We start from the raw sequence: 18,403 nt of genomic DNA, 5'->3' as shown, positions 1-18,403 counted from the left end.
AAAATGCCAATAAGTAATACCATAAAGAAATAATACAATTAAAAAGTATTGAATATTAATAAAAGTATAGGAATAACATTATTAAAGCATTGATAAGTAAGCAGTAATTAATCACTATATTTATATATATATATTTATATACCACCCACATAACAAGAGTGCAAACACTGAGAAAAAGAATCAACTAGACCCAACCCTTCGCAAAATATCTAATTTTAACAAGAGAAAGATCGATAGCTCATTCATTTGTTATAAAACAAAGCTATAAGGGTATCATTGTGAATCAGACATTGTATCATTGTGAAGGAGGCTTACAATTCAATTTACAAAATGAATTTAATAAAACACAAAGAAAGGATTAAATAAAATAATTATAATTACTTTTGAAAACCTGGCACAAAACGTAGAAGATAATGTTCACCCAAATACAATTATCAGTGAAAAGCGGAAAATCAAATTTCCTGAATAAATTATTAAAAAATATAGTTCTTATGAATCTGACAATGTTCCTGATGAATTTAATGGACTATACGAATGCTGTTTTCAAATGTTTTTTATTTATTTCTACATTGTATGTAGACCCTGAAAAGAAATAACAAGGTTCCAGCTTACCATGTTGGTACGAAGGTGGAATATAACTAAATTCCCCCACCCCCTCAATACATGATTTCCCCATTTTACTCTTCTTTTCCCCCTATCCCCTCGGCATTTATAGTATAGGATTTTCTATTGATAAAACTTAGAAAGGTAAATGTGATTATGTAACAAAAAACTTTTTCGTAATCTAAAACATTCTTTGCCAAATATTATGTAAAATATACATACTGGGATACCCACAAAGATAAGACTGTAATAGCGACCTAAAACTCTTAAAATATAATGATATCATGGTTTAATTTGAGCTTTTGTAAGGGTCCCAGGAATCTTCCGTACGGTCTTCTCTCTCAACCTTTGTAGGAAACCCTTGATATAATAAACCACGATAGTGTTTCCGTACAGGAAAAGTATAAAGTTCAGCTCACCATTTTTGGATAGGTTTTGAACTATATTTACAGAATCCAACAGTTTTGGATAGGTTTTGAACTATATTCATAGAATCCAACAGTTTTGGATAGGTTTTGAACCATATTTATAGAATCCAACAGTTTTGGTTGAAAAAAAGTATTTTTAGGACTTTTTTAATGTGTTTTTTTGGATTACCTGTGTCTGATATAAATGAAAAAATGGCTAAAAATCAAGTTTTTATGTTTATTTATAAATTCTTTTTTCCTAAACTTAAAAGATTTAAAAGACAAGACTAGTAGAATAACTTTTTATTTCTGTCCCTTATAAAAATAATGCCGTTTGTTCTTTTTGTTAAAATGTTGGGATAAAAATAAAATTTGAGCTTGAAGAACTACACCGAAATAATATCAGCAGAGTATGGAAGACGAAATTCAAAACTATTTACCAACTGTCATGTTTCTTGGGACACCGTGTAGCTTCAGATTTGTGTTTATTCATCATTCTTAAATCCTGCTTAATCAGTGATAACATGTTTAAAACTTGGATAAAAGATAATAAATATTAATTTTAACTTTTTGCTTCATTTTATGGCTAAGGTTGATTATTTGGCATCGCTTTGTTTCGTACTTTCAGTTGTATAATCAAAATTTCTGCTTTTAAGCCATGCCATTCTTGGCGTACTCTACTGTTGAGTCCGGCCTTCGAAAGTGTTTCTTGTCTGTAAATCTTGTATTATACATCTAATCTAAAAAAATATGTTTGGTGCACATTTTATTTTTACTTTTTGTTGATGTTTTTTTTAGTGAAATAATTAGTTTCAGACATGTCAGACATTAGTGACAGAAGCAAAGAAATAACATTTTTCTCAATTTTTAAATCAAAGTAAGCACTTTTCATGATACATTATTAAACAATAAGATTTTGTACTTTATTCGGACCCATTTGGATCAGACATTCGACGCGTACTTGAAACTAAAAATTAAAATGGAGATGTAATCTTTAAATTATCCCAATAAATGCAAATTTTTATTTATTATTAATGTATGGAGGGGAGTAGTAATATGTATATTAACTTGTAAATCATTTCATTTGATTTATGAAACTTGGTAATATAAAGTTAAGTAGTTTTCAGATGACAATTGTATGATTTTTATTTTTTAAGTAAAACTAAACCGTTGATAACCAAGTAATTTCGTACACTGTAGTTTTTTTCAGCAAAGAAATTATTCGGGTCTAGGAAATAATGCAATTTAAAAAAAATGATATTTATGATTTCACGCAGATTTAACAGTTCGGTCCATTTCCTTCAATCACAATTTTACTAATTTAACATAAATTTTCAATTTTCTGCTTTTATATTTTATTCAAAAGTATTAAAAAGACAACTGTGTAAGTTTTAAGATTGCTAAATTTTAGACTAAAGCGCGATTGCATTAAGATTATAGAGACCAAACGCACCTTGACAGAATTAAACGCTTGAAATACAAAAGTCTACAACATCAGGCTGCAAAAATTGGAATTTATGACAAGCGTTTTAGTACCAGACATGGAAACGTTTAACAAAGTTTAATAAACCCTATGATTAAAAGTTTAATAAACCCTATGATTAAAAGTTTAATAAACCCTATGATTAAAAGTTTAATAAACCCTATGATTAAAAGTCTAATTTTGTTAAATTTAACAATCCTCTCCCTAAGCACAACATTCGCTCATTTATTGTTTTCCGGCTTTCCCCCTTACTATTTCCGACACAGAGTTGAAATACAAGGGATGTACAGGGACGCATCTTCAAATAAATCAAAAAAATTGCTCTATGATGAGAGTGTATAATAATATATTTTGCCAGCTCTATGGTGAGAGTGTGTATAATAATATCTTTTGCCAGCTCTATTGTGAGAGTGTGTATAGTACTCTATTTTGCCAACTCTATGGTGAGAGTATGTATAAAAATATATATTTTGGCAGCTCTATGGCGACAGTGCGTATTTTGCCAGTTCTATGGTGAGAGTGTGTATAGTATTCTATTTTGCCAGCTCTATGGTGAGAGTGTGTATACTATTCTATTTTGCCAGCTCTATGGCGAGCATATGAATAGAGTATACTCCTTGTGTTGGCTGACAGCCATCATTAAGTTTAGTACACAATGAACCTCAAGCCTTGTTATTTCTGTGGGCGGGCTGGTCAACTCCACTGTGGGGGGTGTGGTAAGGTATCTGCTTGCTGCTCCGCCCATCTAAATCTGCACAGGAGAGGGAAGGAGCCTTGTTTCCCCTGGGAGATCCTAGAGAAACCACTTGTTGGAAGATGTATGGTTACTTCTAGGTAATTATCTATCCTTCTTCTCCTACATCAAGGACCAAGCTATTATCTATCCTACTTCTCCTACATCTAGCTATTATATATCCTCTACTTCTCCTACATCTAGATATTAACTATCCTACTTATCCTACATCTAGATATTATCTATTCTACTTCTCCTACATCTAGATATTATCTATTCTACTTCTCCTACATCTAGGTATTAACTATCCTACTTCTCCTATATCTAGATATTAACTATCCTACTTATCCTACATCTAGATATTAATTATTCTACTTCTCCTACATCTAGGTATTATCTATCCTACTTCTCCTATATCTAGATATTAACTATTTTACTTCTCCTACATCTAGATATCAACTATCCTACTTCTCCTACATCTAGATATTATCTATCCTACTTCTCCTACATATAGCTATTATCTATTCTACTTCTCCTACATCTAGGTATTATCAATTCTACTTCTCATACATCTAGGTATTATCTATTCTACTTCTCCTACATCTAGATATTATCTATCCTCCTTCTCCTACGTCTAGATATTAACTATCCTACTTCTCCTATATCTAGATATTAACTATCCTACTTCTCTTACATCTAGATATTGACTATCCTACTTCTCCTATACCTAGAAATTATCTATCCTACTTCTCCTACATCTAGATATTAACTATCCTACTTCTCCTCTATCTAAATATTAACTATCCTGCTTCTCCTATATCTAGATATTAACTATCCTACTTCTCCTATATCTAGATATTAACTATCCTACTTCTCCTATATCTAGATATTAACTATCCTACTTCTCCTATATCTAGATATTAACTATCCTACTTCTCCTATATCTAGANTCTATCCTACTTATCCTATATCTAAATATTATCTATCCTACTTATCCTATATCTAAATATTATCTATCCTACTTATCCTATATCTAGATATTAACCATCCTACTTCTCCTATATCTAAATATTATCTATTCTACTCATCCTATATCTAAATATTATCTATCCTACTTGTCCTATATCTAGATTTTAACTATCCTACTTATCCTATATCTAAATATTATCTATCCTACTCCTCCTATATCTAAATATTATCTATCCCACTTCTCCAACATCTAGATATTAACTATCCTACTTCACCTACATATATATCCTATTTCTCTTGGTATTGTGCTGTGGCTTAAAAAATATTTTAGTTAACTCCAATTCCGCACAGCTCTCAACCGCCAATTTTCTGGTTTTGACAATCAAATATTTTCAGGAAAGTTTGTGCCGGAGAAACACTGTTTCAGGAGGAACCTGTTGTAATAGGTGAGTGAGCAGGGTCCAGAAACAAAAAAAGTTGGCTTAGCATTTTTTTGTAAAGGTTAAGATACATATCAGATGTCAGAATGTGAGACATTCATTAGTTATAGGACTTTATAAGGACTACTTTTATTCCGCTATATACTGGTGATGACTAATATATCCAGCTTTGTATTGTGAATAAAAATGAATCCTAGGTTTATATTTCAAACTTAAAAATAAATTAAACAGATAAATTTGTATTTAAAAACTAAATTGTTAACACTTGTGTGTTTAGGTCCAAATCAGGTGGGTTCACCCATCTGCCTCTCCTGTTATTCATCTATAGGTAGGAAAAATATATCAGAATGTTTCCAAGTACTCCGCTTAAGCTAAACCTCAGAACAACCGCGTTGAAGTTCTAGAACTTTTGGTTTTCAGGCACAACAGCAAAATTAAGTTAACAAGTAAAATTAAATAATGCCAGATTGTTAAGTGACACTTCAAAGTCGTCCAAGTCTTGAAAATTACTGTATAGTGTTCAAAGCTCTTTAGATCTCTGTAATATAATTACTCTTGTCCAATGTGTTTAAATCTAAGGTGAGGGGGATAATGTTCGTGTAAACATTTCAGTTTAATGTTTTGAGACAGCTGAAGACTCCTAGAGACACAATTATGGTCCCACCACCACGGTGCCATTTTCATTCCACCTGGTGGTCAAAATGGCAAACTCATGTTTGCTTAATTTTGAATAAATTCATGTGCGAATTAAATCTTTAAAAATATTTTAATTAAAAATAAGGCTGTTATCGCGCTATTCAAGAAAACATAAAAAATTATATTTCTTGAAACTGTATGCAGAATAATTTAAAAGGAATAGTTAGTGTTTTTCAAAAGTGCTGATTAGCGAACATTTTTTATATTGGATTCATGTTCATAATTTACAGTGTAGGTAGGCTGGGGCTGTGAAATAATTTTTTTAAAAGAAACAATAAAGTAGTTTTTGAGCAGTCCTTATATGTCATGTTAATTATATGCCATATCAACCTCACCTTTCGGTCTATATGCATTGCTTCAAGTCTGTAATTTGAGTCCTGTGTAAAAAGCCATAAGATGTCAGAAAACAAATTAAAAACTTTTTATGAAAAGTTATTAAGAAAAGTCACAAAGCTGATTAGGGGAGGAAAATTGGGGGCAAGTAAAAAATATTTTCCATCTTGTTTTAGTCAAAACTAAACAATCATCTGTTAGATTTAAATCTGTCTACATATTTAAATATATCAGATTTTTATCTATCAGAATTCCAGGTTTTATTTCCAGGTTCTTTTCCAGGTTTTATTTCCAAGTTATTTTACAGGTTTTATTTCCACGTTATTTTCCAGGTTTAATTTCCAGGTTTAATTTCCGGGTTTTATTTCCAGGTTTAATTTCCGGGTTTTAATTCCTGGTTTAATTTCCAGGTTTTATTTCCAGGTTTTATGTTTAAGTTATATTTCAAGGTTTTATACCAGGTTTTTTTTCCAGGTTATATTCCTAGGTTTTATTTCCAGGTTTTATTCCTGGTTTTATTTCCAGGTTATATTCCCAGGTTTTATTTCCAGGTTTTATTTCCAGGTTTTTCTTCAGAAGCTTTCTTAATGTTATGAATATTCTCTGATCTAGATCTGCAGTATAGATGTACATCTTGCCAGTACCCGCTCTGCGGACCAGACTGCCAAACCAGTTCTGTACATGCAGAGGAGTGTGCTGTACTGAGTAGAGGGGAGCCACCAGTTTTTCAGGTTTGGAATAGGAATAATCATGTACACTGTTCACTTTACCATGTAATATGTGCAAAGTGCAATGTACGTCGTAATCCAAAGATGTCGGAAAAGGCCAGTTTGGACCAAAAATGCTTTTAAAAATTGCCACATAATACACAAACTTACTTTTTTTTCGGAAAACAAATCAAATTCTCTTTTAAAATTTTTTGAATCTCCATATGAACTTTGGGACACGCTGTATTTTATTACATTTCTAATTTTTTAGGAAGAAAATACAGAAGCTTACCATTGCATTCTTCCACTTAGGTACTTTTAGATAATATCAATTATAATAATAATAATAATTTAATAATATTAAAAATAACAATAACAAAATTGTTAATAACGATAATGAAAATAATAATAATAATGATTGTAATTAACAATTTTGAAATTCCTTTCAAATTCATGGGGTTGGCAAATAAGTTCCTTGTTAGACTGGTATTGCTGAGCAGATCAAACCCGGATATATTCAACCTGACTGACCGGCTTATGGACCACGAGGAGGAGAGGTCACAAGGTTCATTTTTCTCTGTTAACATTTGATTGTTATTTGCATCGAAAAAAGATATTTCACCATATTTTTGAAGAAAGTTCTAAAAACTGTCATTGCTTTAAATTCCTGTCTTTTCTTTTGAAAAACTTTGGTTTTTTTTAATATAATCTGGTTCAGGGGAGGACTGGCAGATAACGGAAAGAACAGTTGTGAAGAATATTCTAGAGATCTGTAAAGGAGAGGAAATTGAGAAATTTACTATTCAAGAGGTACGTGCTCAGAACTGTATACATTTTGATTAATTTATTCTGTAACCTGTACCTGTACCTGTACCTGTACCTGTACCTGTACCTGTACCTGTACCTGTACCTGTACCTGTACCTGTACCTGTACCTCTACCTGTACCTGTACCTGTACCTGTACCTGTAGGTTCGCAGAGCTGTAGGAGTACTTGAAGTAAACAGCTACGAGGTTCACAGCTTTGTCAGGTAAAGTTACATAAAATTAATTTATTCTAATATTTATTATTTTCATTTTAAGCAAAGAAAACAAGACTCGCCTATTCTACCGCTTATTTTTGTACCCTTTGATACTTCTAATAACTAAATCCATTTATTGCAAATCGTACTTTTTTATCGTTTTTTCTTTCTGATTTTTGAATTTCAGGTGTGGATATCGTGGTTGTTTTCCAGCTGCAAGTTTACTTTCACATGGTTGTGTTGCAAACTCCAGGTACTTTAGTAATCTGCTACTAACTCCAGGTACTACACTATTCTACTACTACCTCCAGGTACTATGCTAATCTACTATACTAATCTACTTCTAACTCCGGGTACTATACTAATCTACTACTAACTCCGGGTACTATACTAATCTACTTCTAACTCCAGGTACTAAGCTAATCTACTACTAACCCCGGGTACTATACAAATCTACTACTAACCCCGGGTACTATACTAATATATTTCTAACTCCAAGTACTATACTAATCTACTTCTAATTCCAGGTACTATACTAATCTTTTACTAACTCCGGGTACTATACTAATCTACTTCTAACTCCAGGAACTATACTAATCTATTACTAACTCCAAGTACTATACTAATTTGCTATTACTAACTCCAGGTACTATACTAATATACTTCTAACTCCAGGTACTATACTAATCTACTACTAACCCCGGGTACTATACTAATCTATTTCTAACTTCAGGTACTTTACTAATCTATTACTAACTCCGAGTACTATACAAATCTACTTCTAACTCCAGGTACTATACTAATCTGCTACTAACTCCGGGTACTATACTAATCTTCTACTAACTCCGGGTACTATACTAATCTTCTACTAACTCCGGGTATTATACTAATCTATTTCTAACTCCAGGTACTATACTGTTTTTCTTTTGAAATCATATTTTTCCTATTTCAGACATATTTGGAGTACTACACCACCATACACAAATACATGCATAGGTAAATACTTCTTTTACCTAAAAATGTTTCAAAAAGAAAAAATAATCTTTCCTTGGTTTCCAGATGATTAAAATCTTGTTTGTTTTCAATCATTACAACTCCTCTTTCAGAAAAGCTATGGAGAAGAACACATCAGTTTTGTATTCCTAATATGTAACAGGAAACATTCTGTTTTCTCATACGTTTGCGGAAAATCAAATCTAGAGGAGCTATAAGGTCACAAATCAGCACCAGTAATGTTTATTGAATTTGACCTTCTCATTCTGTCTAGTTGACAGTGTAGCTGCTCTTTACCGTTGAAAAGTTGATCGTGAATAGTGAAGGGGAAGATAGTGGGGGGGGGGGGTAAGCACATGTTTTCATAGTCTGAAAAAGTTTATGTAAATATTAAATTTTCATAAACGAATCTTCGTGTGTAATTTTAGCCTAGTAGATTACTGAACCTAGAAAACTTATAATTAGATTGTCTGATTTAGATTTTAGAAGTTTAAAACCAGCATATTTTAAACTTTTAAAATGTTTTTATAGTAATTTTAAACATGGTGGAATATAACTCAGAATTCTCACAAGAATTCTAATTATTATGTACTTGATGAAACCATAATGACACAATCATTAACAGTCATAAAGTGTTGTTTTGTGAATCTAGGGATTAAGCATTTCCCGTATCTTGTGCAGTCAGACTAATTTCATGTTTGTCATATCCTGAAGGGATAGCATAAAGAGAGTGTTCGCGAAAAATTAAAGGAGTGTAGGCGGATAACGAATTGAATGCGATATCGATAACTACTAATTTTACTTCTATATATTGCCGATATAAGGAGTAAATGGTTAAAAACGACTCATGTCGAAGAGCTCAGGACCCACTCAAACAAATCCACGGAGTATCATTATTTTACCCAAACCGTAGATAATTAAATTAAATTTATAATTAAACATTCAGATATTAACAGTTATAAATGTCGATTTTAATTCGATGCATTCCAGCGTAGTTTAAATATCATAATCTTTTTAATTTTCTTTATATCAGATGTACTTGTAGAACGAATATTTGGCCGCTATAGACTCCACTACTCACGATATTTCAGGGATTTCACCTAGCGTCCTCAAAAGTACATAGTATGTTAAAAAAAAGATTATGATGTTCAAATTAAAATCTACAACTGATGTAAAAATGATCTAAACACAATTATGAACATGCAGAAAAAATGAGTCTTTGTCACAAACTCTGATTTCCATTCCAATGCTGTAGACCTAGGATATTTCAAACTATGAATTCTGGTAGAAAATATAATCTAATATTGAAAAATTAAAGGTTTACACCAAGGTTTATAAATATTGGGATTAGAAAATTTTATTTGTGGTTAAGACTCTATATCTTTATTTTCTATTGCAAGGTAAAACTTTAAAACTTTTGCATATTTCTAAACAAAAGAACTGAATTATTGTCTTAATATCCTGAAGGTTTTAAACTTAGATTATTTGATCTAACAGAATTCATAGCTTGAAGTATTTAAAGTATACAACATTGAGTTGCAAAGATATATGATTACAAAATCTGAGTTTGTGGCAAAAACTGGGTTCCTTGTAAACAACACCATGATTAAAAATTGAATTTTATTCCAGCAACTGTTGATCTAGAGAAAGGGGAGGAGATTATCACTAGTTATCATTTACCAACTACCTGCTCAATACTCAGGTAAACAGAGGGTCCAAATATACCAACTACCTGCTCAATACTCAGGTAAACAGAGGGTCCAAATATACCAACTACCTGCTCAATACTCAGGTAAACAGTGGGTCCAAATATACCAACTACCTGCTCAATACTCAGGTAAACAGAGGGTCCAAATATACTAACTACCTGCTCAACACTCAGGTAAACAGAGGGTGGCCAAATATACCAACTACCTGCTCAATACTCAGGTATACAGTGTCCAAATATACCAACTACCTGCTCAATACTCAGGTAAACAGAGGGTCCAAATATACCAACTACCTGCTCAATACTCAAGTAAACAGAGGGTCCAAATATACAAACTACCAGCTCAATACTCAGGTATACAGTGGGTCCAAATATACAAACTACCAGCTCAATACTCAGGTAAACAGAGGGTCCAAATATACCAACTACCTGCTCAATACTCAGGTATACAGAATGTCCAAATTTACCAACTACCTGCTAAATACTCAGGTAAACAAAGGGTCCAAATATACCAACTACCTGCTCAATACTCAGGTAAACAGAGGGTCCAAATATACCAACTACCTGCTCAATACTTAGGTAAACCGAGTGTCCAAATATACCAACTACCTGCTCAATACTGAGGTAAACAGAGGGTCCAAATATACCAACTACCTGCTCAATACTCAGGTATACAGAGTGTCCAAATATACCAACTACCTGCTCAATACTGAGGTAAACAGAGTGTCCAAATATACCAACTACCTGCTCAATACTGAGTTATACAGGGTGTCCAAATATACAATCTACCTGCTCAATACTCAGGTATAAACAGGATAAAATAAAAAAAAATCATTGAATTAAATTTGGGAAAAATTCCAATTATTATTATTATTATTATTAAGATTTCTTTTTACACACAAATATAAAATAATATAATATGGCGTAGGTACTTAAAAAAATGTTAAGATAAGTCAAATAAAATATCCTTCATTTTTTAAGATATTATCAGACAGACCACATACATCACTGAACTTAACAAGCGGTGCTGATTGTTCTGAGTATTACAAGTTTCAAGTATTGATTTCAAAAATCTCTACAAAAGGGACAATGTACATTCTTCTTCATGGGAAACAATGTACAGGAATTACCAGATTTAAACATTTTTAAATGTTTAAGACGATCTTTGACATATTATATCAGATAAAGGTTTCAAGGGTACCGTTGTGAATATACCCCTCTCTAAATGGATGGTTTCTTGAAAATACGTTAACAGTCCCTTTACAGGAAGATATGCAATATGGTACATAACTTAGTTTTAGAAACAACCTGGAGAATTAAAAAAGTTTCATCAATTTTTAAGACAGGATCGATTTTGAAGTGTAGCAACGCCATTGGATTTCATTTTACCCCTCTAACTCACTTATTCTTTCTGTACCCCTTTCAATACGATAAAGCACTTGCTTGAGACCTTGCAATCACAGTGTATTAGTTACAAAAGCATTTAAACTTTCCTTAAAATGTGCCAAAGTGAATAAAGCTAAAAGTGTAGCTTATAAAAAGGTGTTTAAAAATATTCCTTCTGTTAAAATATTGTATTTTCAGACGTCCTAAACTGCTGGCAGGTTGGTATTTCGAATGCAATTGCAAGAGGTGAGAACCACGATAAAACTGTTTTAAAGCAACTAAGTTTATGCCGCAAACTGGAATTTTTCCATCCCTAAATCTTTGCAACCCAATGTCAGAGATCTTAGATATTTAAAGCTAGGGATTCTGTGAAATTAAATTATATAAGTTTAAAATATAAAATGTTTACACCATCAGGCTGCCAAGATATAGGGATTATGAAATTTAAATTTGTGGCAAAAAAACTCGGTTACTTTTATCTCTTTATGAAAAATCTAAATATGTTTGAAATAAATTGGTATGAACTGTACTGTAGATGTGAGAGTGCTGATGAACTCGGAACACATCTGAACACCCAGATTTGTAAAGGGTGTGGTAGCCCCTCCCTCCTTCCAACCACGCCCCTTCAGATAGGTTCTGACTGGGTGTGTCAGAACTCTGAGTGCCTCTACAGGTTGGAAAAAGTTGAAATAGAATATATTTCTAAATATTTTTAAATATTTTCTATTTAGTATTCTGTATTTAAATTCCGAAGAGGTTGCGCTGCATACTGCAAACTCTAATACAACACATATTTTCGCAAGAATAAAACCACAATTCTCATGTTTTTTTTCTGCAAAAAAACACAAATTCTGATTTTATTGTCATTTTTTCTTTGCTACCTAATGCTGTAGACCTTGATATTTCAAACTAGGAATTCTGTTAGATCAAACAATCAAAGTGTGAAATATCAGGTTTCAAAGATATAGGAATTGGAAAATTTGAGTTTTTGGCAAAGACTCAATTCTTTTCTTCACCATTGTCTGCAACTAACCTAAAACAGGATAAAATGGCGCTTCGCGTTCTTATTTCTGACGTTTTATTGTTGATCTATCTGCAAGGCTTTTTTTTTCTTACATTAAAAAGGAATTGAATCTTTGCCATAAACAAAAAATTATAATCTCCATATCTTTGCCGCCTGATGGCGTAAATCTTTGATAATTCAAGCTTAGATTATTTGATCTATAACAGAGTTCATAGTTTGAAATATCTAAAGTCTAGGACACTGGGTTGTAACGTTATAGGGAATAGAAAGTGAGAGTTTGTGACAAAGACTCAATTCCTTTATAAACAAAAGAAGTTTTGGATTTTTCTGCCTCGTTTTTTGGTAAATTTTCAACAAAATTTTAAATGGAATCCTTTCTTATAAATAAACAGACAAGCCATATATATATTTCAGTTTTTAACTTCTAATTTCTTCAAAAAAGAATTGTACTAAACAAAATTTTTTCCGACTCACGTCGATCTTTAGTATTCAAATTATTTGCAATAATTGTCCTTAAAAAATCTTGTACTATCTAAATTTTATATATTTATAAACTATTGTGTGTCCAGGGAAAGTGAGAAAGATGCACTGAAAACTGCAACCGATCTTGTCGATCATATAAAAACGATCTCAAAGAGTGACAGGTTATCATATTTTCTCATATTTATTATTAGTTGATCTGGTTGGATATACTGGATATATTTCTATTTAGATATAATATCCAGCTCTAGTTGGATATATTGGATATATTTCTATTTAGATATTATATCCAGATCTGGTTGGATATACTGGATATATTTCTATTTAGATATAGTATACAAATCTGGTTGGATATATTGCATATAATTATATTTAGATATTATATCCAGCTCTGGTGGGATATACTTGATATATTTCTATTTAGATATATTATCCAGATCTGGTTGGATATATTGCATATAATTCTATTTAGATATTATATCCAGCTCTAGTTGGATATATTGGATATATTTCTATTTTGATAAAATATCCAGATCTGGTTGGATATATTGGATATGATTCTATTAAGATTTTATATCCAGATCTGTTTGGATATACTGGATATATTTCTATTTAGATATTATATCCAGCTCTGGTTGGATATATTGGATATATTTCTATTTAGATATAATATCTAGCTCTGGTTGGATATACTGGATATATTTCTATTTAGCTATAATATCCAGCTCTGGTTGGATATACTGGATATAATTCTATTTAGATATAATATCCAGCTCTGGTTGGATATATTGGATATATTTCTATTTAGATATTATATCCAGCTCTGGTTTGATATACTGGATATATTTCTATTTAGATAAAATATCCAGCTCTGGTTGGATATACTGGATATTTTTCTATTTAGATATAATATCTAGCTCTGGTTGGATATATTTCTATTTTGATATAATATCCAGCTCTGGTTGGATATATTGGATATATTTCTATTTAGATATTATATCCAGCTCTGGTTGGATATACTTGATATATTTCTATTTAGATATAATATCCAGCTCTGGTTGGATATACTGGATAAAGCCGAAAGTCAAGTACATCCTCAACATGAAGCAGTCATAGAGGTAGAAATATCAACTTCTCATTTAACCATTAATTTTCATTAATCATCATTGATTTTTATTGATTTTCATTAATTTTCATTAATTTTCATTTTCTTGTCATTTATTTTTTGCATTAGAAATAATAATCTTTTAACAATTTTTTTATATTTTAGTACAAAAAAGAATTGAAAATCTATTTAAAAGTATTAAATCGATCTTTTGATTTTCAATACCTATTTCAAAAGAATATTTTTAATGCTCTTTGATTTTATTCCACTGAATTCGGTTTAATATTTGAACAAATGTCGCCGACCATTTATCTATATAATATTCTGACGAGAGAAGAAATGAAACTAGATTTCAGCAGTGGGTTCTCTCATAGAATAAAAATCCTTTGAACTTCTCCACTACAAAGAATAAATCTGTTCTTTGTTAAAAATCCGTTTCTAACTTTGCTCCCTCAATCTTTTCTCCATCCTCCCTCCATCCTCCTTCCATCCTTCCACCATCCTCTTTCTCACGTCATCTAACCAGGTTTAAAATTGAGTTGTGGGGTTGGTAACATAGAGGAGTAAAATTATTTTTGAAAAGAACTCCTGAATAGATTTGTAAGTGGCTGCTCCCAATATTCTGCCGTGGACCAAACACTAGAACTCAGGACTATGCTCTGGACTTGCTCCGGAGAAAGATTGAACTTGCTAAACGACAAACCAGGGTTCTTAATGTAATAGAACCAGGGATCAGTAAGGTAACAAGAACATATGATAAAACCCTACAAATATATCTATCATACATCTATATATAAAGTTGTAATCTCTATTTGTCTATCTGTCTGCTTATTTGTACGATCATAACTCGGGAAACCCTGGACTGATTTTGACTCAAATTTTGGTTAGTGAACTTGGGAGAACCACGGGAATGTTCTTAGCTTGGTTTTGAAATTCTAATTTGAATGGGTCGACTTTAATAGTGAAATTTAGTTTCCCGGCAAAATCGTTCAAGTGAGGATACAGGCGGGAGTATGTTTTAGTAACCTTGGCAGCGCTGGGTTCCCAAGCTAGTATACAATATTAAGAATCTAAACTATGAAACCTTGGTTTAGAAAGATAACGTATGATGTAACTCTAAACTATGAAACCTTGGTTTAATAAGATAATATATTATGGAACTCTAAACTATAAAACCTTGGTTTAGTAAGATGATATATTATAGAACTCTAAACTATAAAACCTTGGTTAAATAAGATGATATATTATATAACTCTAAACTATAAAACCTTGGTTTAATAAGATAATATATGATGGAAATCTAAACTATAAAACCTTGGTTTAATAAGATAATATATTATAGAACTCTAAACTATAAAACCTTGGTTTAATACGATGATATATTTTATAACTCTAAACTATAAAACCTTGGTTTAGTAAGATTTGAATTTCCTGTACCTTTGATGTCGTTCACATTTGAAATGGACTCTTTAACTTTTAGACCCGAGCAAAAGCACTGTATGAGCTAATAGAAACTGAGATATATCTTCTGGTTTCGTATCCACAACTATTTGGAGAGTTTAAGAAGAACCCGGAGAACCTGGATATATCCATTCCATATCATCAGGGTTTAGTTGCGGACCGAATAGATGAATGGATGACGACATGTCAGGATATTTTGAGGATTTTTGACAGACTGGGATCCAATCCTGGATTCGAAACAATCCTATGCACAGCTTCAAAAAATATTCTAAAAAGGTTTATTTTATATTATAGTTATGAAAAGATATTAAAATTTGACAAGGTTATTTGTTAGGTGTTCATGTATGAGGACTGAGTTAAAAACTGGAATTGTTGGCAAGGAGTGGATTAAGTTTAAACTAGGTTGGAGTTTATTGGAACTTTGGAAATATGATGGTTAGATGGAAAATATAAATATTTTTAGAAAATGTGCTTTATTTAATTCAATAACTAACTGTAAGTTTTTATCAAAGTTTAAATTAAAAAATTTAATTGAAAAATGAATTAAGATTTAAAAAGGAAAATTGTTACAAAAATCATTATCGAGAGAAAAATAATATAGATCTATTAGTTTTCAGACCCCCCGAAATAATTTCCTAATTTTTTCATTTAATTTCTAATTAAATAACAAAACAGGTGCTATCTTATTATTTACTCAGATATACTCTATAATATAATCTATATGTTTGCTTAGAAGCAATATAAGATGAAGAAAAAGGAAAAAAAAGTTTTTTTTTTTAAACCGTGATAACCAGAATACAATGGAATATGAAGACGACATTATAACAATACTTAAGTGTATTTGTTCTTGTTACAAGGCAAATAGTTTTGCAAGGCAATTATTGAATCACTAATCAAGGGAAATGGGTCTGTTTATGCTGCACAATTGCTGTGCCTCATGCTCATTGAAAAGTTATAACTTGATTCTAAAATTCATCTTCTGGTTATCACGTAGTTTTCGGTAAACTTTGTTTTCTAGAAAATTATTTGAAGTGATTTAAATGGAATTGTTTAAGTATAATACTTAGAAAATTTCATTAGAACAGCCAATCAGAGAAGCCGGAAAATTTGAAATTTTTCGCACCATTTAATTAGGGAACTATCATTGGCCGGAAACTGGCAAGAAAATAAAAAGAAAGAAAAAGAAAGGATAAAGGTGGAAATTAAAAGTGTCCACATTGGATATTTAGATCAAGTGATTTTAGTTTTCAGCTCAGAACATCATATTATAAAATCCTAAGCGATATTTCTTAGGCAAACACAGACAACAGTCATTCCAAGGATTTGATGTTGGCCATATCTAGTTATTTTTACAAGACAATCTGGAATTTTCGAAATTGCAACCGTCATTCATAAATGACAACTGAGAAATGAGAAATGATATCTGACAAGCTTACTTAGAGAAATTGTAAAACTTTTGAGATTATGCTCTTGCAATATTGAAATGTTTCACAATATCGAAATAGGTTTAAAACGCAAGCTTGCCAGCATGTTTAAAAATTTACCAAAAAATTGAATTTCTCTGTATATAAAATAATCATGTACAGGGTGTCCCTAAAAAAAGGAGTGTTGAAAAATGTCCTAGATTTGAGCCTGCGTGTATATACCTTATTTTCTAATCAAAGTTTGTCAATTTATAAAGGTCCCTTAGAACCTTGGGCTTATGTAAGATACCACAATAATTTGTATTCCAATTGGTTCAGCCGTTTTGACTTTTATTGGATACAAAAAATGATCAACCAAATATGAATATAAATATACTAAAATCTAATTTGAATGAATGTATACAACTACATTATGTTAATTAGTTAGTTTTAATAACTGCTTATCATCGTTTGCATTCAGATCGTCATCCTCTTCTTCCTTCATTTACCTTTTCATATAATATGCTGGATAATGTTTTAGAAAACAAGAAGAATTGGGCGGATTCGTTTTTGAAATAAAGTATAAAAACTGAAAGGTTCTTTATTTAGAATTATTTATTTAAAATGCGTTAAGTGAAATACATATATATATATATATATATATATATATTTATAAATATATATATATATTCAATATTGCCTTTTGCGCATTTAAGGTCTGATTTAATGAACAGGGAAAAATAGATAAACCAGGAGAATTGCGGGAACAATTTGTTTAGTGTAGTCGAGTTTCTATACTAAAGAAGTATAGATCATCTGGCCAAACCTAGTTGAACTTCGTCTCAAATTTGATTGAATCCGAGCTAATATTTTAATTACGGCCAATTGATAAAATACATAGAAAAAACTTTGAGATGGGAACAGGGAGTAAGGAATAGAAGTGAGATATAACTGACGCGGTTCGCCCTACCATATGATTATACAATACATGCTTTGCAGATGGTACTTCGTTTGTGTAAGAAATATGCAGAATAGGTTATTGTATACGCGGTAATTTTACATCAGACAAATATTTCTTATTCAAATGAAGTACCGTCTGCAAAGCATGTATAATCATATGGTAGGGCGAACCGCGTCAGTTATATCTCCCTTCTATTCCTTGCTCCCTGGATGGGAAACTTTACTTTTAAACGTTTTTGTAAAGACGACATTTTAATTCTTGTCTTTCTTTTTCATGTTCTATTCTATTCTACCATGGATTAACATAAAGCAATCTCTGGGCCCGGGGTAGAGTGCGTAGCAAGGGCGTATACAGGGAGGGGGCAAAGGGGCAGTGCCCCCCTAGACCTGTAAAGAGGTGGGCGTAGCCCCCCCTAGAACTCATGCTATCACACATATAAATGAACGAAGAGCTTTATAATCTAGATTACAATTGTACTCCTACTTTTTTTG

The 18,403-nt window shown here is 31.6% G+C and overlaps 1 protein-coding gene across 2 annotated transcripts; it reads left to right on the top strand.

Moving 5' to 3' along the window:
- Positions 1-2,334: 2,334 nt before the first annotated feature.
- Positions 2,335-16,015, top strand: LOC111717916 (protein msta). 2 transcript variants are annotated; one of them, XM_023493387.1, is made up of 18 exons: positions 2,335-3,327; positions 4,592-4,641; positions 4,913-4,963; positions 6,277-6,395; positions 6,643-6,683; positions 6,854-6,936; positions 7,090-7,181; positions 7,342-7,400; positions 7,579-7,644; positions 8,344-8,387; positions 10,014-10,086; positions 11,677-11,724; positions 12,014-12,151; positions 13,072-13,146; positions 14,022-14,100; positions 14,684-14,827; positions 15,568-15,824; positions 15,883-16,015. In XM_023493387.1, the coding sequence occupies exons 1-18, from the start codon at positions 3,149-3,151 to the stop codon at positions 15,986-15,988; spliced, it is 1,704 nt and encodes a 567-aa protein (XP_023349155.1). In that variant the 5' UTR covers positions 2,335-3,148; the 3' UTR covers positions 15,989-16,015. The 2 variants fall into 2 exon arrangements, with proteins under 2 accessions (XP_023349155.1, XP_023349162.1); XM_023493394.1 differs by lacking the exon at positions 15,568-15,824 and having other exon boundaries at positions 15,883-15,995.
- The last annotated feature ends 2,388 nt before the right edge of the window (positions 16,016-18,403 follow it).

The sequence above is a fragment of the Eurytemora carolleeae genome, unplaced genomic scaffold, assembly GCF_000591075.1.
Source record: "Eurytemora carolleeae unplaced genomic scaffold, Eaff_2.0 scaffold181, whole genome shotgun sequence".
NCBI lineage: Eukaryota > Metazoa > Arthropoda > Copepoda > Calanoida > Temoridae > Eurytemora > Eurytemora carolleeae.
The sequence above is the reverse complement of the archived record's forward strand: the minus strand, read 5'-3'. Positions and strand labels throughout refer to the sequence as shown.

Excerpts from the sequence above, each read along its gene's own strand:
- LOC111717916 (XM_023493387.1), top strand. The coding sequence starts at position 3,149 with ATGAACCTCAAGCCTTGTTATTTCTGTGGGCGGGCTGGTCAACTCCAC. Across the intron at positions 7,401-7,578 it reads GAGGTTCACAGCTTTGTCAG|GTGTGGATATCGTGGTTGTT; the intron begins GTAAAGTTACAT and ends TTTGAATTTCAG. Across the intron at positions 11,725-12,013 it reads TTCGAATGCAATTGCAAGAG|ATGTGAGAGTGCTGATGAAC; the intron begins GTGAGAACCACG and ends ACTGTACTGTAG.